Here is a 26,343-nt window from a genome sequence, read left to right as displayed (position 1 = left end):
ATCGTTGGCCTCCCCGAGGGCTGCACGGGGTCGGATGTGCGTGCATACGTGAAAGGTATGCTCGAGGCGCTGATGGGGCCGGAGGCCTTCCCCCGACCACTGGAGTTGGATGGGGCGCATTGAGCAAGGAAGCCCAGGACGGGCGACCGACCGAGGGCCTTGGTGGTTCGCTTTCACCGGCTTGCTGACAGGGAACGTGTGCTGCAATGGGCCAAGACGGAGAGGAGCAGCAGATGGGAGAATTGTGAGGTGCGCATCTACCAGGACTAGGGAACGGAGCTGGCCAAGAGGCGTGCAGGATTCATCAAGGTAAAGGCAGCCCTCTACAAAAAGGAGGTGAGGCTTGGAATGCTGTATCCTGCGAAGCTTTGGGTTACATTTGAGGAACTCCGCTACTACTTTGAGACACCAGAACAGGTTTGGACTTTTATTAAAGAAAAGCTGGACTTGAACTAACGGGCACTTAGTTTTCTTAGTGCTGTACAGTGGCGGCGGTCTGTTAACCTAATTTGCTCTGACTAGGTGTGGACTTTTATTAAAAGAAGAAGCTGGACTTGAACTAAAGGACCGTGGCTCTCAGAGCTTTTGTGTGGCGGCGGTTTGTTAAATTATCCTGTACTGTAATGTTCTATCCAAGATTGTTTTCAACCGGGACAGAGAACGGGGGCTGGAGGGCGCATTGTGTAGGGTGTTTTGGGGGGATAGCATCGAGAGGGGGGGGGGGGGGTAGAGAGAGGGACCCTGCAAAGGGGGCCCTGCGCTTGGTACCTTTTGGCGGGAGATAGGGGCATCGGAGAGGGGGATGGGCTAGGTGCTGGTCAGGGGACATGGAAGGGCACGGGGAGATACAATCAAGTTAATGGGTCCTTGGTGTGTGCGGGGAGGGCCCTAGCACTCGGGTGGGAGACAGACAGGCGCCAAGGGCAGGGGTCAGCGTAGCTAGCGTAGGTCAGGGGGCCCCAGGGAGAGTAGGAGGAGGGGCGGGCTAGGGCCAAGCGCAGGACTGGCCTGGCAGGTCAGGCCTTGTGGGTTGGGGGGGGGCAGCTGGGAAGGAGAGCAGAGGCGACTTAAGTGGGCAAGGGGGGGGGGGGGTCGAAGGTCGCTTGCAGACTCTCAAGGAACAACGCAGGAAACCGACAGCAACAGCACCCGAGGGAAGAGCCAAATGTCTTATGGTTAGAGCCACGTTAGTTTAGTTGAACACGTGGGGCATAGCAAACAGAACTGACAGGGGAAGTGCTTTATTCACATGTTCATACTTTCCCACGGTTTGTTTTCACTATGTTAAGGCCCTTCGCATAGGGCCTGTTTTCTCTCTGGAAATGTTACAAATTTGTTTTAAATAAAAAATTCCCCCCCAAAAAACAAAAAAACCCAGGGGGATAGAGTTTAAGAGCCACGAGGTTTGCTGCAGCTTTATAAAACCCTGGTTAGACCACACTTGGAATATTGTGTCCAGTGTCGGTCGCCTCATTATAGGAAGGATGTGGATGCTTTGGAGAGGGTGCAGAAGAGATTTACCAGGATGCTGCCTGGACTGGAGGGCATGTCTTATGAAGAAAGGTTGAGGGAGCTAGGGCTTTTCTCACTGGAGTGAAGAAGTAAGAGAGGTGACTTGATACAGGTGTACAAGGTGATGAGAGGCATGGATATGTTGAGTGGATAGCCAGAGACTTTTCCCCAGGGCGGAAATGGCTGTCACGAGGGGACATAATTTTCAGGTGATTGGAGGAAGGTATAGGGGAGATGGCAGAGGTAGGTTCTTTACACAGAGAGTGGTGGGTGAGTGGGATGCAGGGCCAGCGGAGGTAGTGGAATCAGTCATTAGGGGCATTTAAGTGACTCTTGGACAGGCACAGGGACAGCAGTAAATTGAAGGGGTGTAGGTTAGATTGATCTTAGATTAGGATAAATGGTCGGCACAACATCGTGGGCCGAAGGGCCTGTACTATGATCATAGAACATAGAACATAGAACAATACAGCGCAGTACAGGCCCTTCGGCCCACGATGTTGCACCGAAACAAAAGCCATCTAACCTACACTATGCCATTATCATCCATATGTTTATCCAATAAACTTTTAAATGCCCTCAATGTTGGCGAGTTCACTACTGTAGCAGGTAGGGCATTCCACGGCCTCACTACTCATTGCGTAAAGAACCTACCGCTGACCTCTGTCCTATATCTATTACCCCTCAGTTTAAAGTTATGTCCCCTCGTGCCAGCCATATCCATCCGCGGGAGAAGGCTTTCACTGTCCACCCTATCCAACCCCCTGATCATTTTGTATGCCTCTATTAAGTCTCCTCTTAACCTTCTTCTCTCCAACGAAAACAACCTCAAGTCCATCAGCCTATCCTCATAAGATTTTCCCTCCATACCAGGCAACATCCGGGTAAATCTCCTCTGCACCCGCTCCAAAGCCTCCACGTCCTTCCTATAATGCGGTGACCAGAACTGTACGTAATACTCCAAATGCGGCCGTACCAGAGTTCTGTACAGCTGCAACATGACCTCCCGACTCCGGAACTCAATCCCTCTACCAATAAAGGCCAACACTCCATCGGCCTTCTTCACAACCCTATCAACCTGGGTGGCAACTTTCAGGGATCTATGTACATGGACACCTAGATCCCTCTGCTCATCCACACTTTCAAGAACTTTACCATTAGCGAAATATTCCGCATTCCTGTTATTCCTTCCAAAGTGAATCACCTCACACTTCTCTACATTAAACTCCATTTGCCACCTCTCAGCCCAGCTCTGCAGCTTATCTATATCCCTCTGTAACCTGCTACATCCTTCCACACTATCGACAACACCACCGACTTTAGTATCGTCTGCAAATTTACTCACCCACCCTTCTGCGCCTTCCTCTAGGTCATTGATAAAAATGACAAACAGCAACGGCCCCAGAACAGATCCTTGTGGTACTCCACTTGTGACTGTACTCCATTCTGAACATTTCCCATCAACCACCACCCTCTGTCTTCTTTCAGCTAGCCAATTTCTGATCCACATCTCTAAATCACCCTCAATCCTCAGCCTCCGTATTTTTTGCAATAGCCTACCGTGGGGAACCTTATCAAACGCTTTGCTGAAATCCATATACACCACATCAACTGCTCTACCCTCGTCTACCTGTTCAGTCACCTTCTCAAAGAACTCAATAAGGTTTGTGAGGCATGACCTACCCTTCACAAAGCCATGCTGACTATCCCTGATCATATTATTCCTATCTAGATGATTATAAATCTTGTCTCTTATAATCCCCTCCAAGACTTTACCCACTACAGACGTGAGGCTCACCGGTCTATAGTTGCCGGGGTTGTCTCTGCTCCCCTTTTTGAACAAAGGGACCACATTTGCTATCCTCCAGTCCTCTGGCACTATTCCTGTAGCCAATGATGACATAAAAATCAAAGCCAAAGGTCCAGCAATCTCTTCCCTGGCCTCCCAGAGAATCCTAGGATAAATCCCATCAGGTCCCGGGGACTTATCTATTTTCAGCCTGTCCAGAATTGCCAACACCTCTTCCCTACGTACTTCAATGCCATCTATTCTATTAGCCTGGGGCTCAGCATTCCCCTCCACAACATTATCTTTTTCCTGAGTGAATACTGACGAAAAATATTCATTTAGTATCTCGCCTATCTCTTCAGACTCCACACACAATTTCCCATCCCTGTCCTTGACTGGTCCTACTCTTTCCCTAGTCATTCGCTTATTCCTGACATACCTATAGAAAGCTTTTGGGTTTTCCTTGATCCTTCCTGCCAAATACTTCTCATGTCCCCTCCTTGCTCGTCTTAGCTCTCTCTTCCTCCAGATCATTTATGTCCCAGCATGGATCCCTGTGGAACACCACTGGTCACAGTTCTCCATTTTGAGAAACTCCCTTCCACTACTACTCTCTGTCTCCCGTTGCCCAGCCAGTTCTTTATCCATCTAGCTAGTACACCCTGGACCCCATGAGACTTCACTTTCTCCATCAGCTTACCATGGGGAACCTTATCAAATGCCTTACTGAAGTCCATGTATATGACATCTACAGCCCTTCCCTCATCAATTAACTTTGTCACTTCCCCAAAGAATTCTATTAAGTTGGTAAGACATGACCTTCCCTGCACAAAACCATGTTGCCTATCACTGATAAGCCCATTTTCTTCCAAATGGGAATAGATCCGATCCCTCAGTATCTTCTCCAGCAGCTTCCCTACCACTGACGTCAGGCTCACCGGTCTATAATTACCTGGATTATCCCTGCTACCCTTCTTAGACAAGGGGACAACATTAGCAATTCTCCAGTCCTCCGGTAGCTCACCCGTGTTCAAGGATGCTGCAAAGATATCTGTTAAGGCCCCAGCTATTTCCTCTCACTTCACTCAGTAACCTGGCATAGATCCCATCCGGACCTGGGGACTTGGCCACTTAATGCCTTTTAGAATACCCAACACATCCTCCCTCCTTATGCCGACTTGACCTAGAGTAATCAAACATCTATCCCTAACCTCAACATCCGTCATGTCCCTCTCCTCGGTGAAAACCGATGCAAAGTATTTGTTAAGAATCTCACCCATTTTCTCTTGACTCCACGCATAACTTTCCTCCTCTGTCCTTGAGTGGGCCAACCCTTTCTCTAGTTACCCTCTTGCTCCTTATATATGAATAAAAGACGTTGGGATTTTCCTTAACCCGGTTTGCTAAAGATATTTCATGACCCCTTTTAGCCCTCTTGATTCCTCGTTTCAGATTGGTCCTACATTCCTGATATTCTTCCAAAGCTTGGTCTGTCTTCAGTCGCCTAGACCTTATGTATGCTTCCTTTTTCCTCTTAGCTAGTCTCACAATTTCACTTGTCATCCATGGTTCCCTAATCTTGCCATTTCTATCCCTCATTTTCACAGGGACATGTCTGTCCTGCACTCTAATCAACCTCTCTTCAAAAGCCTCTCACATATCAAATGTGGATTCACCTTCAAACAGCTGCTCCCAATCTACATTCCCCAGCTCCTGTCGAATTTTGGTATAGTTGGCCTTCCCCCAATTTAGCACTCTTTCTTTAGGACCACTCTCGTCTTTGTCCATAAGTATTCTAAAACTTACAGAATTGTGATCGCTATTCCCAAAGTAATCCCCGACTGAAACTTCAACCACCTGGCCGGGCTCATTCCCCAACACCAGGTCCAGTTTGGCCCCTTCCCGAGTTGGACTATTTACATACTGCTCTAGAAAACCCTCCTGGATGCTCCTTACAAATTCTGCTCCATCTAGACCTCTGAAATTAAGTGTATCCCAGTCAATGTTGGGAAAATTAAAATCTCCTATCACCACCACCCTGTTGCTCCTACATCTTTCCATAATCTGTTTACATATTTGTGCCTCTATCTCACGCTCACTGTTGGGAGGTCTGTAGTACAGCCCCAACATTGTTACCGTACCCTTCCTATTTCCGAGCTCTGCCCATATCGCCTCACTGCTCGAGTCCTCCATAGTGCCCTCCTTCAGCACAGCTGTGATATCCTCTCTGACCAGTAATGCAACTCCTCCACCCCTTTTACCTCCCTATCCCACCTGAAGCATCGATATCCTGGGATATTTAGTTGCCAATCATGCCCTTCCCTCAACAAAGTCTCAGTAATAGCAATATCATACTCCCAAGTACTAATCCAAGCCCGAAGTTCATCTGCCTTACCTACTACACTTCTTGCATTAAAACAAATGCACCTCAGACCACCAGTCCCTTTGCGTTCATCATCCGCTCCCTGCCTACTCTTCCCCTTAGTCACACTGACTTCATGATCTAGTTCCTTACAGGCTTTAGTTACTACATCCTTACTGTCCACTAACCTCCTCATTTGGTTCCCATCCCCCTGCCACATTAGTTTAAACCCTCCCCAACAGCGTTAGCAAAAGCACCCCCAATGACATTGGTTCCAGTCCGGCCCAGGTGTAGACTGTCCAATTTGTAGTAGTCCCACCTCCCCCAGAACCGGTCCCAATGTCCCAAAAATCTGAACCCCTCCCTTCTACCATCTCTCAAGCTATGCATTCATCCTGCCTATTCTTCTACTCTGACTACCACGTGGCACTGGTAGCAATCCTGAGATTACTACCTCTGAGGTCCGACATTTTAACTTGTCTCCTAACTCCCTAAATTCTGCTTGTAGGACCTCATCCCGTTTTGTACATATATCTTTGGTGCCTATATGCACCACGACAACTGGCTGTTCACCCTCCCCCTTCAGAATGTTCTGCAGCTGATCTGAGACATCCCTGACCCGTGCACCTGGGAGGCGACATACCATTCGGGAGTCTCGTTTTTGACCACAGAACCGCCTATCTACTCCCCTTACAATTGAATCCCCTATGACTATAGCCTTTCCACTCTTTTTCCCGCCCTTCTGTACAGCAGAGCCATCCATGGTGCCATGAACCTGGCTACTGCTGCCTTCCCCTGGTGAGCCATCTCCCCCAACAGTATCCAAAATGGTATACCTGTTTTGGAGGGAGATGACCGCAGGGGACACCTGCACTACCTTCCTGCTTTTTCTCTGCCTTTTGGTCACCCATTCCCTTTCTCCCTCAGCAATCCTAATCTGTGGTGTGACCAATTCGCTAAACGTGATATCCATGACCTCCTCAGCAAAGTGAGTCCATCTGCAGCTCCAGAGCCATCATGCGGTCTAACAAGGGCTGCAGCTGGACACACTTACCGCACATGAAGGTGCCAGGGACATCAGCCAGGTCCCTGAATGCATTTTACCGGAAATTTGTCCCGAATTTTAGCAGTGTGGTCGCTCCACTGACGGACGTGAAGAAGCGTAACAAATTCCAGTGGACAGCAGTGTCAGCAGGCATTTGACGGCCTGAAGGCTGCGTTCACCACTGCTCCTGTGTTAGTCATCCCAAATTATACTAAACCATTCAAAGTGGCTGTTGATGCGCGTGATGTGGGCGTAGGTGCGGTGCTTCTACAAGACAACGACGAAGGGCTAGAGTGGCCTCTTGGTTATTTTTTTTTAAAAAGGTTAATTCTCACCAGAAAAAGTATTCCACGATTGAGAAGGAGACTTTGAGCTTGGTGCTAGCTTTGCAATATTTTCAAATTTATGTGATCAGCAATCCGTCTGACACAATTAACTATACTGATCATAATCCACCGACTTTTTTGGCACGATTCTGTTCTATGTTCTATGTTGCTGACTGCCACTCCACGGAACTTACGGACCATTAAGTCCATTTCTCTCTCCACAGATGCTGCCTGATATCCACGTTTATCATTGTCCACTTTCTGGCAAGAGATGTTATCTCACTGTTAAAATGCTGTGCTGTTAATCACTAGACAAAGGTGTGTTGAGAGTTTAATGGCTGACACATCTGCAAATGCAGCAACTTCATGAAAACCATGGCAAGATTAATGGTAAGATTTATTTCTGCAAGTGACCAACAACTTATGGTGCTTTGCAATTCACGGGTAATTTTTTTCCTTGCTCCAAGCTGATGTTCATTTTGAGCATTAACAGCATGGGCTAGTCAGATGCTCTTATATTTTTAGCAAAATCTGGGCCATAGTCTTTCATTTCTGGTAATACTTTGCACTTTTATTATAATGTAGTTTAGGAACTTTGTATTTGATAGTTGGAAAATAATTCTGTCAGCATCAAAGTAAAAGTGTTCATTGCTTTCTTACCAGAACATCATGAACCAGAGCTTGGTATGTCCATGTATGATGTAATGGGGTTGCCAAATCTATATTTCTGTCTACAAGGATTAATAATGGTCTTTGGAAACTGTCAAGAAAAAGCAAACATATGGAAAATAAAACTGAAGCATACAAATAACATCGTAGAACAAATAAACTGGATGTTCTGCAGACAAAATAACAAGCTACTACTTACTAACAAGCTTAAACTAAACGTTTACAGCATGTCGGAATATTTCTTTGGGAAACAACATTCCTCATACAATTATTTTCCAACCAAAACTTCAAAATCATGAGAGCTTTAAATTGTAAGTGATCTATCACAAGATATTAATGAAGCTTTTAACATTTACAATATTAGTTTCATTTATATGGGAGAAATCATATTTTGATGTTCATACTGAATCACTCACCATTCTAACCTTCAAAATGAAACAAAGTAGTTGTTTGAACATTCAACAACAAAGCTTCACATCAAGAAGTCAAAAGTTCCAAAATAGACAAACTAGAGTTTCACAAGAAATTGCTAGTTTAATGAACCACTGAGCTTTTGGTTCTCCATAATTTCAAAAATATTTAAATAGAACAGAATCTTTTGTTTTATTTCTGCTAACATTTATTAATAATATAATTATGTTTAGCTAATGATAGGAAAGAATGCTAAAAGAGTGACTTACCTTGAGGAACCCCATCACCTGCAGTGCAGAAGGAAACCATTCGGCCCATCGGGTCCACACTGACCCTCCGAAAGAGCATCCCATCTATGCCCCCACCCTATCCCTGCAACCCCGTAACCTCACCTAACCTTTGGACACTAAGGAGCAATTTCGCATGGCCAGTCCTTTACATTTCAGCAGTAAAGTCCACATTGTAACACAGGTGTGATTTTGCTTTTGATATTATTAATCCAAAGAAACATGTAGAAATCATGTCAGAGTTGTTCCATCTAATTCTGTCATAAGTCCATTCTCACATTCAGCAACTTAACTAGATATAGAAACAAGGAGCAGGAGTAAGACATTCAACCCTTCGACACTGCTCTGCCATTCAATATCATGGCTGATCCTCTATCTCAATGCCATATTCCCGCTTTCTCCCCATACCCCTTGATGCTATTAAAATCTAAAAACCTATCTATCTCATTCTTGAAATACATTCAGTGACTTGGACTCCACAGCCTTCAGTGGTAGAGAGTTCCACAGGTTCATTACCCTTGGAGTGAAGAAATGTTTCCTCATCTCAGTCCTAAATGGTCTACACCGTATCTTGAGACTGTCTCTCCTGGTGCTAGATTTCCCAACCAGGCAAAACATCATCCCTGATCTAGTCTGTCCAGCCCTGTTAGAATTTTATATGTTTCAATCAGATCAGAAACAAATGAACTGAATAGTTGCTTTGCATCAGTCTTCATGGTGGAAGACAACAGTGACATATCAGGGCTTCAGAAGAATCAGGCGGCAGAGGTGAGTGCAGTGGCCATCACTAAGGAGAATGTTCTGGGAAAACTGAAAGGTCTGAAAGTGGATAAGTCACCTGGACCGGATGGACTACACCCCAGGGTTCTAACGGAGACAGCTGAGGAGATTGTGGAGGCATTGGTGGTGATCTTTCAGGAATCATTGGTGGCAGGGAGGGTTTCAGAGGACTGGAAAATGGCTAATGTAATTCCCCTATTTAAGAAGGGAGGGAGGCAGAAGATGGGAAATTATAGGCCAGTTAGCCTGACTTCGTTCTTTGGTAAAATTTTAGAGTCCATTATTAAAGATGAGATCGCGAAGTACTGAGGGCTGAGGCAGCACGTCTTCGTCAAGGGGAGGTCATGTCTGACAAATCTGTTAGAGTTCTTTGAGGTAACAAGGAGGTTAGACAGAAGAGAACCAGTGGATATGATCTATTTAAATTTCAAGCAGGCCTTTGACAAGGTGCCTTATTGGAGGCTGTCAAATAAATTAAGGTGTTAAGCCCATGGTGTTAAGGGTAAGATACTGGCATGGATAAAGGATTGGCTGACTGGCAGAATGCAGCAAGTGGGAATAAAGGAGCCTTTTATCAGAATGGCAGCCAGTGACTAGTGATCCGCCTCAGGGGTCAGTGTTGGACCTCAGCTTTTCACAATATACATTAACGATCTGGAAGAAGAAACTTAAGTGCACTGTTGCTAAGTTTGCAGATGATACAAGGATATGCAGGGGGACAGGTAGTGTTCAGGAAGCAGGGAGACTGCAGAAGGACTTGGACAGGCTAGCAGAGTGGGCAAAGAAGTGGCAGATGGAATACATTGTGGCAATGTGAGGTTATGCACTTTGATAGGAAGAATGGAGGCATAGACTATTTTCAAAATGGGGAAAGGCTTAGGAAATCAGAAATACAAAGAAACATAGGAGTCCTAGTTCAAGATTTTCTTAAGGTTAACGTGCAAGTTCAGTCGGCTGTTAGGAAGGCAGATGCAATGTTTGCATTCACGTTGAGAGGGCTAGAATACAAGAGCAGGAATGTACTTCCGAGGCTGTATACGGCTCTGGTCAGACCCCATTTGGAGTATTGCGAGCAGTTTTGGGACTCGTATCTAAGGAAGGATGTGCTGCCTTGGAAAGAGTCCAGAGGAGGTTCACAAGAATGAAAAATGAAAAAAATGAAAATCGCTTATTGTCACAAGTAGGCTTCAAATGAAGTTACTGTGAAAAACCCCTAGTCGCCACATTCCAGCGCCTGTTCGGGGCGGCTGGTAAGGGAATTGAACCCGCGCTGCTGGCTTTGTTCTGCTTTACAAGCCAGCTGTTTAGTTCACTGTGCAAAACCAGCCCCTAACCAGGGAATGATCCCTGGAAAGAAGACCTTGTCATATGAGGCGCGGTTGAGGATTCTGGGTCTGTAATCGTTGGAACTTAGAAGGATGAAGGGGGATCTTATTGAAACTTACAAAATACTGAGAGGCCTGGATAGAGTGGACGTGGAGAGGATGTTTCCACTAGTAGGAAAAACTAGAACCCAGCCTCAGACTGAAGGGACGATTCTTCAAAACTGAGATGAGGAGGAATGTTTTCAGCCAGAGGGTGGTGAATCTGTGGAACACTTTGCCACAGAAGGCTGTGGAGGCCAAATCACTGAGTGTCTTTAAGACAGAGGCAGGTAGGCTCGTGATTAATAAGGGAATCAGGGGCTATGGGGAGAAGGCAGGAGAATGGGGATGAGAAAAATATTAGCCATGATAGAATGGCGGAGCAGACTCGTTGGGCCAAATGGCTTAATTCTGCTTCTATGTCTGATAGTCTTATGTCCTCTCATCCTTCTTGATGAATATAGGGTCAGTTGAACCAATCTCTCCACATAGGACAGTCCCGCTCACCCCAATTTCAGTACCTCCACTGTACCCCCTCTATGGAGACCAAAACTGCATGCAAACTCCAGGTGTTGTCTCACCAAGGCCTTGTATAACTGCAGTGTGGCATCTCTACTTCGGAACTCAAATCCTCTTACAATGAAGGCCGATATAGCATTTGCCTCCCTAATTCCATCAAATTCCTAGTCTCCTGCACATCTGTGGCTTCCAGCTTCCTGGCTGTAGCTGCCACTTTCATTGACAGACGTGCAAGGACATTAGATTCCTTTGGAAATCCACACTTCCGAATATATCACCATTTAAATAATACTTTTCCTTTCTGCTTTTCACTATGAAGTGTATAACTTCATATTTAGCCGCGTTGTACTGCATCTGCCATGTGTTTGCCCACTCACGCAATTCTCGGCATCGGCCGATTCGGCAATTTGCGCCCGGTGACCCAGTGTTCGTTCGGAATTTTGCTGGTGGTGCCCAGTGGGTTCCTGGTGTAATCTTTCACCAAACGGGCCCTATATCTTACCAGGTGCAAGCCCAGGGTCGTCTCCAGCGCAAACATGTAGACCACGTTCGGTCCAGAAGACTATCCCCTCAAAAGATTCCCCGCCCCCAGAGCTCATTTCTACAGCCGTAGAGACCAGAGACAAGGGAAGGTAGTCCTCACAATCTTCCACTGGTGCCTCACTCGAAGCCTGCGCAGGTCGTTACAGAACCGAATGGAGATAGAGACGCTGACATGACGGAGGCAGCAGACTCTGACTCCGAGATGGAGACACAGGATGCATCAGAGGGGGAATCCTCGGGTCCACGGGCCGTGGATGTACAACCGCTGCGCCGTTCATCACGGAAGCGCCGGTCTCCGTCTCGTTACACGCCGCCTGATCCAGCGCCGCGTGCAAAAGGTGTCCGGCCTGCGGCAAAACAAGTCCGACGCCCTCCTTCGCCAGGGTCTTCGGTGGATTCCTTGGACTTTGGGGGGGGGGGATGTTATAACCTGCCTACTTACCATTGGCTGGGGACTAATGACAATCCCACAATCCTGTGGGAGTATGAGCTTCCCCAATGAGGGGGGCGGAGAAACCATTAGTAAACTCCTAGTATAAATAAAGCTGGCCAGTTTGGGAACCAACAGGAGGGAGTGTGCAGCAAGGGAAGTTACTGCTGCTGTTATATATATAGTTATTGTAAATAAATGTTATTACTTTGTATCCTTAAAACCCGTGCTGGATTCTTCGTGGCCCTCACAAAAATTTCCAAACTGGATTTACTTAAAGGTTACTGGCAGGTACTTTTATCCGAAAAGGTGAAGGAGATTTCAGCTTTTGTGACGCCAGATTGTATATACCAATTCAAAGTTATGCCATTTGGCATGAAAAACGCCCCAACCACATTTCAACGGTTCACTAACAAAGTCGTCTCAGGATTACCCAATTGTGTTACCCAATTACGCAATACACCGACGATCTGGTAATTTGCAGCCAGACATGGAAAGAACATTTAAAACATCTTTTGGAGTTATTCGATCGACTTCAGGAGGCGGGTTTGGTGGTAAACCTAGCCAAAAGTGAATTTGCGAAAGCCCAAGTTTCTTTTTTCTTGAGGGGGGGGGGGGGGGGGTGTCATGTGAGAGTACCTTTAAGAAATGGGTGTTTATAAATGGGTGTGTATATAAGTATCTGTAGTGAGAGTACCTTTAAGAAATAGGTGTTTATTACTACAGTGATGTCAGAGAGTGGGTGGAGCTGGGCTGTCTGTCAGCTTTTTACTTTCGTTTTAGGCTGTTTGCTGCAGGGTGTGTTTTAGTTTTGCTTTCAGTGTTGGAGCTGAAGCCAGATAAAGCAGATGTACTGTTGATCTCTCTGCCATGAAAAGACTATCTCTTGATCATTTGGTGAATTCAGAATTATAAATGTTTTCAGTAGTGAATGTAAACCTGATGTGCTTCTGTTAAAAGGTGTTTCTTTTGTCTTCTGGATGTTATTTGGGAAGTTATTAAGGATCAGTGCTGGGACCTTTGCTGTTCGTAGTATATATAAATGATTTGGTGGAAAATGTAACTGGTCTGATTAGTAAGTTTGCAGACGACAAAGGTTGGTGGAATTGCGGATAGCGATGAGGACTGTCAGAGGATACAGGAGGATTTAGATAGTTTGGAGACTAGGGCGGAGATATGGCAGATGGAGTTTAATCTGGACAAATGTGAGGTAATGCATTTTGGAAGGTCTGATGCAGGTAGGGAATATACAGTGATTGGTAGAACCCTCAAGAGTATTGACAGTCAGAGAGATCTAGGTGTACAGGTCCACAGGTCACTGAAAGGGGCAACACAGGTGGAGAAGGTAGTCAAGAAGGCATACAGCATGCTTGCCTTCATTAGCCGGGGCATTGAGTATAAGAATTGGCAAGTCATGTTGCAGCTGTATAGAACCTTCGTTAGGCCACACTTGGAGTATAGTGTTCAATTCTGGTCGCCACACTACCAGAAGGATGTGGAGGCTTTAGAGAGGGTGCAGAAGAGTTTTACCAGGATGTTGCGTGGTATGGAGGGCATTAGCTATGAGGAGCGGTTGAATAAACTCGAGTGTTCTCACTGGAACAAAGGAAGTTGAGGGGCGACCTGATAGAGGTCTACAAAATTATGAGGGGCATAGACACACTGGATAGTCAGAGGCTTTTTCCCAGGGTAGAGGGGTCAATTACTAGGGGGCATAGGTTGAAGGTGCGAGGGGCAAGGTTTAGAGGCGATGTACGAGGCAAGTTTTTTTTACACAGAGGGTAGTGGGTGCCTGGAACTCGCTACCGGAGGAAGTGGTGGAAGCAGGGACGATAGTGACATTTAAGGGGCATCTTGACAAATACATGAATAGGATGGGAATAGAGGGATACGGACACAGGAAGTGTAGAATATTTTAGTTTAGATGGGCAGCATGATCGGCACAGGCTTGGATGGCCGAAGGGCCTGTTCCTGTGTTGTACTTTTCTTTGGTCTTTGTTTTATTATTTAGTGTTGTATTCTTTGGGATGTTTTTTGAATTAATGGTTGCTAACATGGTCACTGTTTGTTTTAAAAAGGTTAACTTGAGTTCATAGAATAAACATTGTTTTGCTTTAAAAAATACTTTTCCATTTTTGCTGTACCACACCTGTAGAGTGGGCCGTGTGCTCCCCATACCACAATCTAGTAAAAGTTGTGGGTCAGGTGAACTCCATGATACACTTTGGAGTTCTCTCAACCCTGGCCCATAACACTATCCCTCCCTTTTTAAGTAGTGGGGTGACATTTGCCACCATCTAATCTGTAGGAACTGCTCCAAAGCTATAGCATTTTGGGCTGCACGGTAGCACAGTGATTAGCACTGTTGCTTCACAACACCAGGGTCCCAGGTTCGATTCCCGGCCTGGGTCACTGTCTGTGCAGAGTCTGCACGTTCTCCCTGTGTCTGCGTGGGTTTCATCCGGGTGTTCCGGTTTCGTCCCACAAGTCCCGAAAGACGTGCTGTTGGTAATTTGGACATTCTGAATTCTCTCAGTGTACCCGAACAGGCGCTGGAGTGTGGCAACTAAGGGATTTTCACAGTAAACTCATTGCAGTATTAATGTAAGCCTACTTGTGACAATAAAGATTATTATAAAGATTATTATTATTTTGAAAGATGATCAACAATGCATCCAACATTTCCAGGGACACTTCTTTTCATGCTCTGGGATGTAGATTATCAGATCCTGGTGATCTGTCAATCTTTGACCTCATTAATTTCCCCAGCATCTTACAAATACTGATTTGCTTCAATTCCACCGTCTCACTAGATCCTCGGTTCCCTAACATTTTTGGGGGTTGTTTGTGCCCTATTTTCTGAAGACCGAGCCAAAGTATGTGTTCAATTCTTCTGCCATTTCTTTGTTCCCCGTTATAATTTGTCTAGATACATAGAAGATAAGAGCAGGAGGCAGCCTTTCGGCCCTTCGAGCCTTTTCCGCCATTTATCATGATCATGGCTCATCAACCAACTCAATAGCCTAATACGGCTTTCTCCCCATAACCGTTGATCCCATTCGCCAAGTGCTATATCTAGCCGCCTCTTGAATATATTCGAAAGAGAAAATGCGGGAAAATCACAGCAGATCTGGCAGCATCTGTAGGGAGAGAAAAGAGATAACGTTTCGAGTCCGATGACTCTTTGTCAAAGCTAACAGACAGAGAAAGTTGGCAATATTTATACTGTGGAGGAAGAATGAAAGATGAGTCATACCACAGAAACCCGGGGAAACCGGGTGCAAACCGGGTGATAATGTGTTACTTCTTCCTCAACCATGATTTCCCACCTACAGTTGTTGACAGGGCCCTCAACAGTGTGCGCCACTAACCCTCGCCCCCTCCCCTCCCTCCCAGTACAAGGATAGAGTCCCCCTCTTCTCACATTTCATCACACCAGCCTCCGTATGCAAAGCATCATCCTCCATTTCCAGCGTGATGCCACCACCAAACACATCTTTCCTTCACTCCCTCTGGCAGCATTCTGCCGAGACCTTTCCCTCCGAGATAATCTAGTCCACTCCTCCACCATACCCAGTACCTCTCCATCACTCATGGCACCTTCCCATGCAATCGCAGAAGGTGTAACACCTGCCCGTTTACCTCTTCCATGCTTAACATCCCAGGCCCAAAACACTCATCCCAGGTTAAGCAGCGTTTCATTTGCACCTCTTCCAATCTGGTCTATTGCATTTGCTGCTCCCAATGTGGTCTCCTCGATATCGAAGAGACCAAACGCAGACTGGGTGATCGCTTTGCTGACCATCTTCGGTCTGTGCGCATTCAGGGCCCTGACCTCCCGTTGCTTGCCATTTTAACAGAAGACCCTGCTACCATGTCCACATGTCTGTCCTTGGCCTGCTGCAATGTTCAAGTGAAGCTCAATACAAACTGGAGGAACAACATCTCATCTTCCGGTTAGGCACAACATTGAATTCAACAACTTAAGATGATTAGCTGTACCCCACCTCGACCCATTTTTAAAAATCCCATTTCATTTTAACTGTCTTTTACCATTTCTTTCTATCTTGTCTTTCTTAATATATATTTAAACCCCCCCCCCCCCCACCATGTTAGCCACCTTTCCTTACCCTTTCTCCTCTTTGCTTCCCTGTAGAAGCCAAGTATTTCAAATACAACTAGTATAGGTAAAAGATAGCTGTTTAAGCATAAATGTTGAGCCCCACTTTTAATACCCATTTATACAGCATAATTCACTTATACTGAAGTCCGTTGTTCTGGCAAATGCATATTTTCAAAGACAGTGTGACATTAAAAAAAAAGCACAGTTGCAAGATAATTTGACACTGTCTTGTGCTAATTGTCAAGGCCAAGGGATTGAATACACAGCAACATGAAGGCACCATTGTTCACAATGCAGATAACAGCTAGGTCAGAAAAGCTGATGTTGCACATTGTAGATGGACGGCTTGCCATCAAATCAAATGTGTTTGAGTCTAACCCAAACCAATTAGGATTATATTGGGGTGTAATTAGATGACTTAAGACAGATATGAAAGTGTATAACTGAAAAGTTTCTCCCGGCCATTTTGGGTTTTGTTGTCTTTGTGAGTATTGTCTTTGTAGGTTGGGTTTAGTTTTTTGTGTGTTGTCTGTGGTTTTATTGTCTTTGAAAGTGTGTTGTCTGTAGTGTATTGTCTTTGGGGGTGTGTGTGTTGAGGAGATGTCTTTGTGTTGTCTTTCTGTTAGTTTCGTCAGTTTTGTCCTTTATAGTCTCCATTTTAGGTTAGGTTTGGTTTTAGTGTTTAGTTTAGTCAGTTTTGTTTTAGTGTTTAGATTTTAGGTTTATGTCTTTGGGGGTTCTGTCAGTCTAACAGTCTGTGTCAGTGATGTTAGTCCACTTTTGACTTTGAGTTTGAGTTTAGCTGAAGATTAGCTTTCTCTCTCTTTTCATGTTTCATTGCCAGACTTTGACCTTTTAAAAGTTACTTTCGAGCTGTCTGCCTAAGCAAAGAAAGATAATGTCTGTAATTCTCTGAAAGCTTCGAATTGTCTACGGATTGCCTTTTAAATGACTTTCAAATTGTAATCAAGCGACTACAAATAAAACAATTCTTTTTGGCACCTGAGGAGTTTATACTGCAAATTTCTGCTGAGTTCCAGTATTCGCAAAGTGCTACTGATAACCGAATAGCAGAGATGATATAAATTCCTTCAACTATACACAGTCGAATAATACAAGGAATCAAACAACTTAACACAGTCTATAAATAGTACAAATCTTATAACTTGTCGTATTGCGCCAGGACTTGATTCATCAACTAAGCTTCCCCCAAACTTGGCGTGGTTCGACAGGTTAAGATTCCTATAAATTTAAGATTCCTTCATTTTGGCGTAGTCAGGCAGAAGGGGGGAGTACTGAGGACGACCTTCGGAGGCCCAGGTGACGACGGAAAGCTTCGAAGATAATCGGAGGAGGTCGAGAACCTTCGGGAAGCTTCGGAGATAATCGGAGGAGGCCCAGAAGACAGCCGGAACCCACGGCTAGACTGGGGTAAGAAATATCTTTTTCACCCATTAAAAGTCTTAAAGCCGCATCAATCAGTACTTCGACCCTTGAAAAGAACATTTTTTATAGACTGTTAAATAAATCAAGTGCCAGTCGTTCATACTATCATAGGCGTGACTGGAAGATTAGTCACTGCAGTAACTAAAATAAAACGGCAGTCAGCGATCAAGAAAAGTTATGGCTGATCCAAATCAAAGTGTAGATTCAGAGCCTTTACCAGACAGAAAATTACTCCCCACTACATCCAAGGGGGGTGCTGGAATACCAGATGTTTCTGTTGAAGATATGTTGGGGGATTTTAGATCTTTCATTCGTAGACAATTTGGACTGTCTGAAGTTGCTACAAAAATTGAATCAAAATATGATATCCCCAAAGGACAGTGGTCCCTTGATAATATCAAGAAGGCATGGGGTAAGACCACACGGTTAAACGGTGGAAGACGTATGAAATGGTCTTTTGCAGTAATGGCACAGCTCCAAAAACATCAAGAGACAATTGCTAAAATTAAATTTGATCATGAGTATAGGTCCACTAAAGACCAACTAATTGCAGTTGTTGAAGAATTGCGAGATGCAAAATCCAAACTTGAGCATTATGATGAAATTAGAACAGATTTGCAAAATAAAACCTCTGAACTCCAGCAGTTATCTGTTCAAATCGGAGAATTTCAAAATCAAGTTTTTAAAGTGGAGTCAAAATACCAACAGTTGCAATTAAATACTGAACGAAGTGATGATGAGTATAGGTCGACTAAAAAACAACTAATTGCAGTTGTTGAAGAATTGCAAGATGCAAAATCCAAACTTGAATATTATGATGAAATTAAAACAGATTTGCAAGTTGCAAAATCCAAACTTGAGCATTATGATGAAATTAAAACAGAATTGCGAGATGCAAAATCCAAACTTGAGACAGATTTGCAAAACAAAACCTCTGAACTTCAGCAGTTATCTTTTCAAATAACAGAATTCCAAAATCAAGTTGTTAAAGTGGAGACAAAATACCGACAATTGCAATTAAAAACTGAGCAAATTGAACTTGAAAATTGCAAGTTAATCGAAGAAAGATGTGTTTTAGCTGAACACTGCAAAATTTCTGTGCAGAAATTTGAACAAACAGCACGAACTCAGAAAGCAGCCCAAGCGCACCACCTAGTGGCACAATCGGCAATTGCACAGCCAAGAACAAATGTCACGAATAAATCAGTTCCTTTGTCAGATGAATCAGACGAAGATAGTGTTCAAATCCAGCCCATGTTACCTGCTGCTCCAGCGGCGGCTGTTGCAGCACCTGCAGGAATATCAGCAGTAACTACAATTTCACCACCAGCGCTAGAGCAAACATGTACCCTTGCTCCATTAAAATCACGTAAGGAAATACCACAATGTCTTTTCTGTGGTAGAGTAGGACACTGGATGGCAAAATGCTATCAAAAACAACGGATGGATTCGAGAGATGATAATGAAGTAGACAATGTTCACTACAATACATTTCCACCTCATGGTCAACCATGTAACACGTACCAACAAGACACACCCAGTTTGGCTTCTGGTCAGCAACACTGGCTAAGCAACTACAACCATGGTTTGCTTTTACAGTTAATCAACAACAGTATCATAATAGCCCAGCTGTTTACCACATGGCTTTACAGAATCATCTCAGGCAACTGCCTGTTCGGCCTTCCACCATTATCCAATATGAAGATGATGTTCTGATAACCTCTATCAATAAAGATGATCATGACAAAGATTTACGGATGGTCTTGAACCACCTCAGTACTAACAGTCACAAAGCTAGCTTTCACAAAGCACAAATTGCCCAGAAAGATGTTTACTTGGGACAGAAAATTTCCAAAGGAAAAAGGGAACTTACTCAGAACACAACGGCTGCCATCAAAGCAGCTAAAGAAAGCTCAATGGATCGCTAAAAAGTTGCCAAGAACTGTCAACTTAAGAAAGCTGTAATTATTCTGAACGTTGCTTTATTAATTGAAAGAAATTAACATATCTTGTTAGCTGTGTTTCCTTTAACAGAATCGACAAATTCATCTACAGAAAATCAAGATACAGCACAAGATTGGTTCAGTTATAAATTTAATAAGTTATTGTATTTGATATTTTAAAATAAATGTTTAAAATTAGCCTGGAAATTAAAACTTCAAACAATGTGGAAGCTGTTTTTTTAAAAAAAACAACAATCTTTGATTAAAAGCCAAAAGAACAGGTTGTTCAAAGAAATTTGATAACGGGAATTTGGCAGCAATCCAACTTTTACTCCCAGTCCATTTGAGTGACAAAAAAAAGTTTAAAGATGCGAATGGCATCATTCCAAGCTATACGCCTCTTTTTGTCTCTGTAAGAAAATTAACCCTTTCAACAAGCTTTTGTGTATTATCCAGAAGATGTCAAAGACTTGACATCAATTTTGATAATAATTTTACCATTTATTACTAGATCATATGTTCAACTTTTATTGTATAATAATTTTACATGAAGTTATTATTAATTACCAATGTGATCAAATTTGATTAATTTATTAATTATAATAATTATTTTGAAATGCCTGTTGCAATGTTAATTCCATTTTATTGTTTAAAACTGCAATGATTCTTTGCGCTTTTACCTATCCTATCGCATTAATGATGTATTTTAATCTTTTCTGATATATCTCAATTTTTCGATTTATCAAAGGGCCGACTGTAGAAGCCAAGTATTTCAAATACAACTAGTATAGGTAAAAGATAGCTGTTTAAGCATAAATGTTGAGCCCCACTTTTAATACCCATTTATACAGCATAATTCACTTATACTGAAGTCCGTTGTTCTGGCAAATGCATATTTTCAAAGACAGTGTGACATTAAAAAAAAAGCACAGTTGCAAGATAATTTGACACTGTCTTGTGCTAATTGTCAAGGCCAAGGGATTGAATACACAGCAACATGAAGGCACCATTGTTCACAATGCAGATAACAGCTAGGTCAGAAAAGCTGATGTTGCACATTGAAGATGGACGGCTTGCCATCAAATCAAATGTGTTTGAGTCTAACCCAAACCAATTAGGATTATATTGGGGTGTAATTAGATGACTTAAGACAGATATGAAAGTGTATAACTGAAAAATTTCTCCCGGCCATTTTGGGTTTTGTTGTCTTTGTGAGTATTGTCTTTGTAGGTTGGGTTTAGTTTTTTGTGTGTTGTCTGTGGTTTTATTGTCTTTGAAAGTGTGTTGTCTGTAGTGTATTGTCTTTGGGGGGTGTGTGTGTTGAGGAGATGTCTTTGTGTTGTCTTTCTGTTAGTTTCGTCAGTTTTGTCCTTTATAGTCTCCATTTTAGGTTAGGTTTGGTTTTAGTGTTTAGTTTAGTCAGTTTTGTTTTAGTGTTTAGATTTTAGGTTTATGTCTTTGGGGGTTCTGTCAGTCTAACAGTCTGTGTCAGTGATGTTAGTCCACTTTTGACTTTGAGTTTGAGTTTAGCTGAAGATTAGCTTTCTCTCTCTTTTCATGTTTCATTGCCAGACTTTGACCTTTTAAAAGTTACTTTCGAGCTGTCTGCCTAAGCAAAGAAAGATAATGTCTGTAATTCTCTGAAAGCTTTGAATTGTCTACGAATTGCCTTTTAAATTACTTTCAAATTGTAATCAAGCGACTACAAATAAAACAATTCTTTTTGGCACCTGAGGAGTTTATACTGCAAATTTCTGCTGAGTTCCAGTATTCGCAAAGTGCTACTGATAACCGAATAGCAGAGATGATATAAATTCCTTCAACTATACACAGTCGAATAATACAAGGAATCGAACAACTTAACACAGTCTATAAATAGTACAAATCTTATAACTTGTCGTATTGCGCCAGGACTTGATTCATCAACTAAGCTTCCCCCAAACTTGGCGTGGTTCGACAGGTTAAGATCCCATAAATTAAAGATTCTTACATTCCCCCTTCTCCCACATTTACAGTTCACCCTCTGATGTTAATTTCTCTGGTGTTTGGCCTGTCACATTTTTTGGTCACTCTGGGAACTGCCAATGTGGTCTCCTCTAGCATCTTTCCCCTTGGCTTCTGTGGCCATTAGCACCCGGTTTCCCTGGGTTTCCGTGACTATGACTCATCTTTCATTCTCACTCCACAGTATAAATATTTCCAACTTTCTCTGTCTGTTAGCTTTGGCAAAGAGTCAGCGGACTCGAAACGTTCGCTCTTTTCTCTCCCTACAGATGCTGCCAGACCTACTGAGATTTTCCACCATTTTCTCTTTCGTTTCAGATTCCAGCATCCGCAGTAATTTGCTTTTTTCTTGAATATATTCAATGTTTTAGCATCAACTACTTCCTGTGGTGATGAATTCCACAGGCTGACCACTCTTTGGGTGAAGAAATGTCTCCTCATCTCTGTCTGAAATGGTTTAGCCTGAATCCTCAGACTGTGACCCCCTGGTTCTGGACACACCTACCTCTTGCAATGAAGGGCAACAAACCAATCGCCTTCTTTACCGCCTGCTGCACCTGCATGCTTACTTTCAGCGACTGGTGCACAAGGTCACACAGGTCCCGTGGCACACTCGCCTCTTCCAAACGTTCAGGTAGTAATCTGCCTTCCTGTTTTTGCTTCCAAAGTGAATAACTTCACACTTATCCAAATTATACTGCATCTGCCATTGATTTGCCCACTCGCCCAACCTCTCCAGATGTACTGCGCTGTATCGTTCTATGTTCTATAAGTTTATTGGATAAACATATGGATGATAATGGCATAGTGTAGGTTAGATGGCTTTTGTTTCGGTGCAACATCGTGGGCCGTAGGGCCTGTACTGCGCTGTATCGTTCTATGTTCTATGCTGTAAGATCTCTACATCCTCGTCACAGTTCACCTTCCCACCCAACTTGGCATCATCTGCAAACTTTGAGATGTTACATTTTGTTCCCTCATCCAAATCATTAATATATATTGTGAATAACTGGGGTCCCAGCACCAATCCCTGTGGCACCCCACTAGTTATTGACTGCCAATTTGAAAAGGACACATTAAATTCCTGCTCTTTGTTTCCTCTCTGCCAACCAGTTTTCTATCCACCTCAATACACAATAATCTCTTGTGCGGAATTTTGCTTGCAAACGCCTTCTGAAAGTCCAAATATACCACATCGACTGGCTCCCCCTTGTCAATTGTACTAGTTACATCTTCAAAGAATTCCAACAGATTTGTTAAGCATGATTTCCCCTTCATAAATCCATGCTGACTCTGACTGATCCTGCCACTGCTTTCTAAATGTTCCGCTATAAAGTCCTTGATAATGGATTCAAGAATTTTCCCTATTACCGATGCTTACTAGTCTATAATTTCCTGCTTTCTCTCTACCTTCCTTTTTGAATATTGGAGTGACATTTGCTACCCTTCAATTTGCAGGAACAGTTCCAGAGACTATAGAATCCTGGATATGACCACCAATGCGTCCACTATTTCCAGAGCCACCTCCTTAAGCACTCTGGAATGCAGATTATCAGGCCCTGGAGATTTATCGACCATCAATTTTCCCAGCACCATTTATCTATTAATATTGATCTCCCTCAGTTCTTCCCTCTCATTAAACGTTTCATTCCCTAACATGTCCGGTATCTGATTTGTGTCCTCTTTTGTGAAACCAGAACCAAAGTATGTATTCAATTGCTCAGCCATTTCTTTGTCCCTTATTATACATTCCTCTGTTTCTGTCTGTAGGGGGCCTACATTCTCTTTACCAATCTCTTTCTCTTCACATATCTGTAGAAACTCTTAGTGTCAGTCTTTATGTTCCCTGCAAGCTTACTTTCTTAATGTACTTTCCCTTTCTTAATCAATCCCTTGGTCCTTCTTTGCTGAATTCTAAACTGCTCCCAATCCTCAGACATTGGACATAGAACATAGAAAAACACAGCACAGAACAGGCCCTTCGGCCCACGATGTTGTGCCGAACCTTTGTCCTAGATTAATCATAGATTATCATTGAATTTACAGTGCAGAAGGAGGCCATTCGGCCATTGAGTCTACACCGGCTCTTGGAAAGAGCACCCTACCCAAAGTCAACACCGCCACCCAACACGAAGGGCAATTTTGGACACCAAGGGCAATTTATCATGGCCAATCCACCTAACCTGCACATCTTTGGACTGTGGGAGGAAACCGGAGCACCCGGAGGAAACCCACGCAGACACGGGGAGGATGTGCAGACTCCGCACAGACAGTGACCCAAGCCGGAATCGAACCTGGGACCCTGGAGCTGTGAAGCAATTGTGCTATCCACAATGCTACCGTGCTGCCCTCAAGAACAAATAAATCTACACTATATCATTTTACCGTAATCCATGTACCTATCCAATAGCTGCTTGAAGGTCCCTAATGTTTCCGACTCAACTACGTCCACAGGCAGTGCATTCCATGCCCCACTACTCTCTGGGTAAAGAACCTACTTCTGACATCCCCCTTATATCTTCCACCATTCACCTTAAATTTATGTCCCCTTGTAATGGATTGTTCCACCCGGGGAAAATGTCTCTGACTGTCTACTCTATCTATTCCCCTGATCATCTTATAAACCTCTATCAAGTCGCCCCTCATCCTTCTCCGTTCTAATGAGAAAAGGCCTAGCACCCTCAACCTTTCCTCGTAATACCTACTCTCCATTCCAGGTAACATCCTGGTAAATCTCCTTTGCATCTTTTCCAAAGCTTCCACATCCTTCCTAAAATGAGTCGACCAGAACTGTACACAGTACTCCAAATGTGGCCTTACCAAAGTTTTGTACAGCTGCATCATCACCTCACGGCTCTTAAATTCAATCCCTCTGTTAATGAACGCGAGCACACCATAGGCCTTCTTCACAGCTCTATCCACTTGAGTGGCAACTTTCAAAGATGCATGAACATAGACCCCAAGATCTCTCTGCTCCTCCACATTGGCAAGAACTCTACCGTTAACCCTGTATTCCGCATTCATATTTGTCCTTCCAAAATGGACAACCACACACTTTTCAGAGTTAAACTCCATCTGCCACTTCTCAGCCCAGCTCTGCATCCTATCTATGTCTCTTTGCAGCCGACAACAGCCCTCCTCACTATCCACAACTCCACCAATCTTGGTATCGTCTGCAAATTTACTGACCCACCCTTCAACTCCCTCATCCAAGTCATTCATGAAAATCACAAACAGCAGAGGACCCAGAACTGATCCCTGCGGTACGCCACTGGTAACTGGGATCCAGGCTGAATATTTGCCATCCACCACCACTCTCTGACTTCTATCGGTTAGCCAGTTTGTTATCCAACTGGCCAAATTTCCCACTATCCCATGCCTCCTTACTTTCTGCAGAAGCCTACCATGGGGAACCTTATCAAATGCCTTACTAAAATCCATGTACACTACATCCACTGCTTTCCCTTCATCCACATGCTTGGTCACCTCCTCAAAGAATTCAATAAGACTTGTAAGGCAAGACCTACCCCTCACAAATCCGTGCTGACTATCCCTAATCAAGCAGTGTCTTTCTAGCTGCTCAGAAATCCTATCCTTCAGTACCCTTTCCATTACTTTGCCTACCACCGAAGTAAGACTACCTGGCCTGTAATTCCCAGGGTTATCCCTAGTCCCTTTTTTGAACAGGGGCATGACATTTGCCACTCTCCAATCCCCTGGTACCACCCCTGTTGACAGTGAGGACGAAAAGATCATTGCCAACGGCTCTGCAATTTCATCTGTTGCTTCCCATAGAATCCTTGGATATATCCCGTCAGGCCCGGGGGACTCATCTATCCTCAAGTTTTTCAAAATGCCCAAAACATCTTCCTTCCTAACAAGTATTTCCTCGAGCTTACCAATCTGTTTCACACTGTCCTCTCCAACAATATGGCCCCTCTCATTTGTAAATACAGAAGAAAAGTACTCGTTCAAGACCTCTCCTATCACTTCAGACTCAATAGTCTGTTTAAGTAGTTTAAAGTAACTTACCTTACAGGAGCATCTCTTGGAGTTTCAGCGGGAGCGGAGTGCAGGGGCTGCTGCTGGGTGAGTATTTAAGTAAACACTTACCTGGTCCCGTTTCTGTTCCTCTTTGCTGCTGTTGTATTGTTTTTTAATTTTATATTTTTTAAGGCGGGAACAGGAAGTTCGACCCACGGACTTCTGGGAGGTCCCTCACCAATAAATTCTGGTGGAGAGGAAACCCGAGACAATACACGTGTAGTGTCTCCCACCCGCCCTCCTCCTCTAACCTAATAATAAAACCCATTGGTGTGAGGTAAGTACCATATTGTATGCTTATTATTCTTATTTTTTTTAATTTAGTTGTTAGCCAGATCTTGGTTGAAAGTTAGAGGGATGGCAGGGAAGGGAGTGCAATGTTCCTCCTGCAGGATGTTTGAGGTGAGGGATGCAGTTAGTGTCCCTGCTGATTTTACCTGCAGGAAGTGCTGCCATCTCCAGCTCCTCCAAGACTGAGTTAGGGAACTGGAGCTGGAGTTGGAAGAACTTCGGATCATTCGGGAGGCAGAGGGGGTCATAGATAGCAGCTTCAGGGAATTAGTTACACCAAAGATTGGAGATAGATGGGTAACTGTAAGAGGGACTGGGAAGAAGCAGTCAGTGCAGGGATCCCCTGCGGTCGTTCCCCTGAGAAACAAGTATACCGCTTTGGATACTTGTGGGGGGGGGACGACTTACCAGGGGCAAGCCATGGGGTACGGGCCTCTGGCACGGAGTCTGTCCCT

At 44.0% G+C, this 26,343-nt stretch overlaps 1 protein-coding gene and 1 long non-coding RNA gene across 7 annotated transcripts in view; one reads left to right on the top strand and one right to left on the bottom strand.

Moving 5' to 3' along the window:
• scfd1 (sec1 family domain containing 1) overlaps positions 1 to 26,343 on the bottom strand; it is a 568,533-nt gene that overhangs the window by 396,997 nt on the left and 145,193 nt on the right. For all 6 annotated transcript variants that reach the window (XM_072488067.1, XM_072488091.1, XM_072488100.1 and 3 more), the window contains one exon: positions 7,695 to 7,794. In XM_072488067.1, the coding sequence (XP_072344168.1) occupies positions 7,695 to 7,794 (100 nt within the window). The remainder of the gene's footprint in view (positions 1 to 7,694; positions 7,795 to 26,343) is intronic.
• On the top strand, positions 19,800 to 21,283 carry LOC140407882 (uncharacterized). Its single transcript, XR_011939855.1, has 2 exons — positions 19,800 to 20,779; positions 20,940 to 21,283. It is a non-coding gene; the product is annotated as an uncharacterized lncRNA (long non-coding RNA).

The sequence above is a fragment of the Scyliorhinus torazame genome, chromosome 2 (genome assembly GCF_047496885.1).
Source record: "Scyliorhinus torazame isolate Kashiwa2021f chromosome 2, sScyTor2.1, whole genome shotgun sequence".
Classification (NCBI taxonomy): domain Eukaryota; kingdom Metazoa; phylum Chordata; class Chondrichthyes; order Carcharhiniformes; family Scyliorhinidae; genus Scyliorhinus; species Scyliorhinus torazame.
This window is presented reverse-complemented; position numbering and strand designations above follow the sequence as displayed.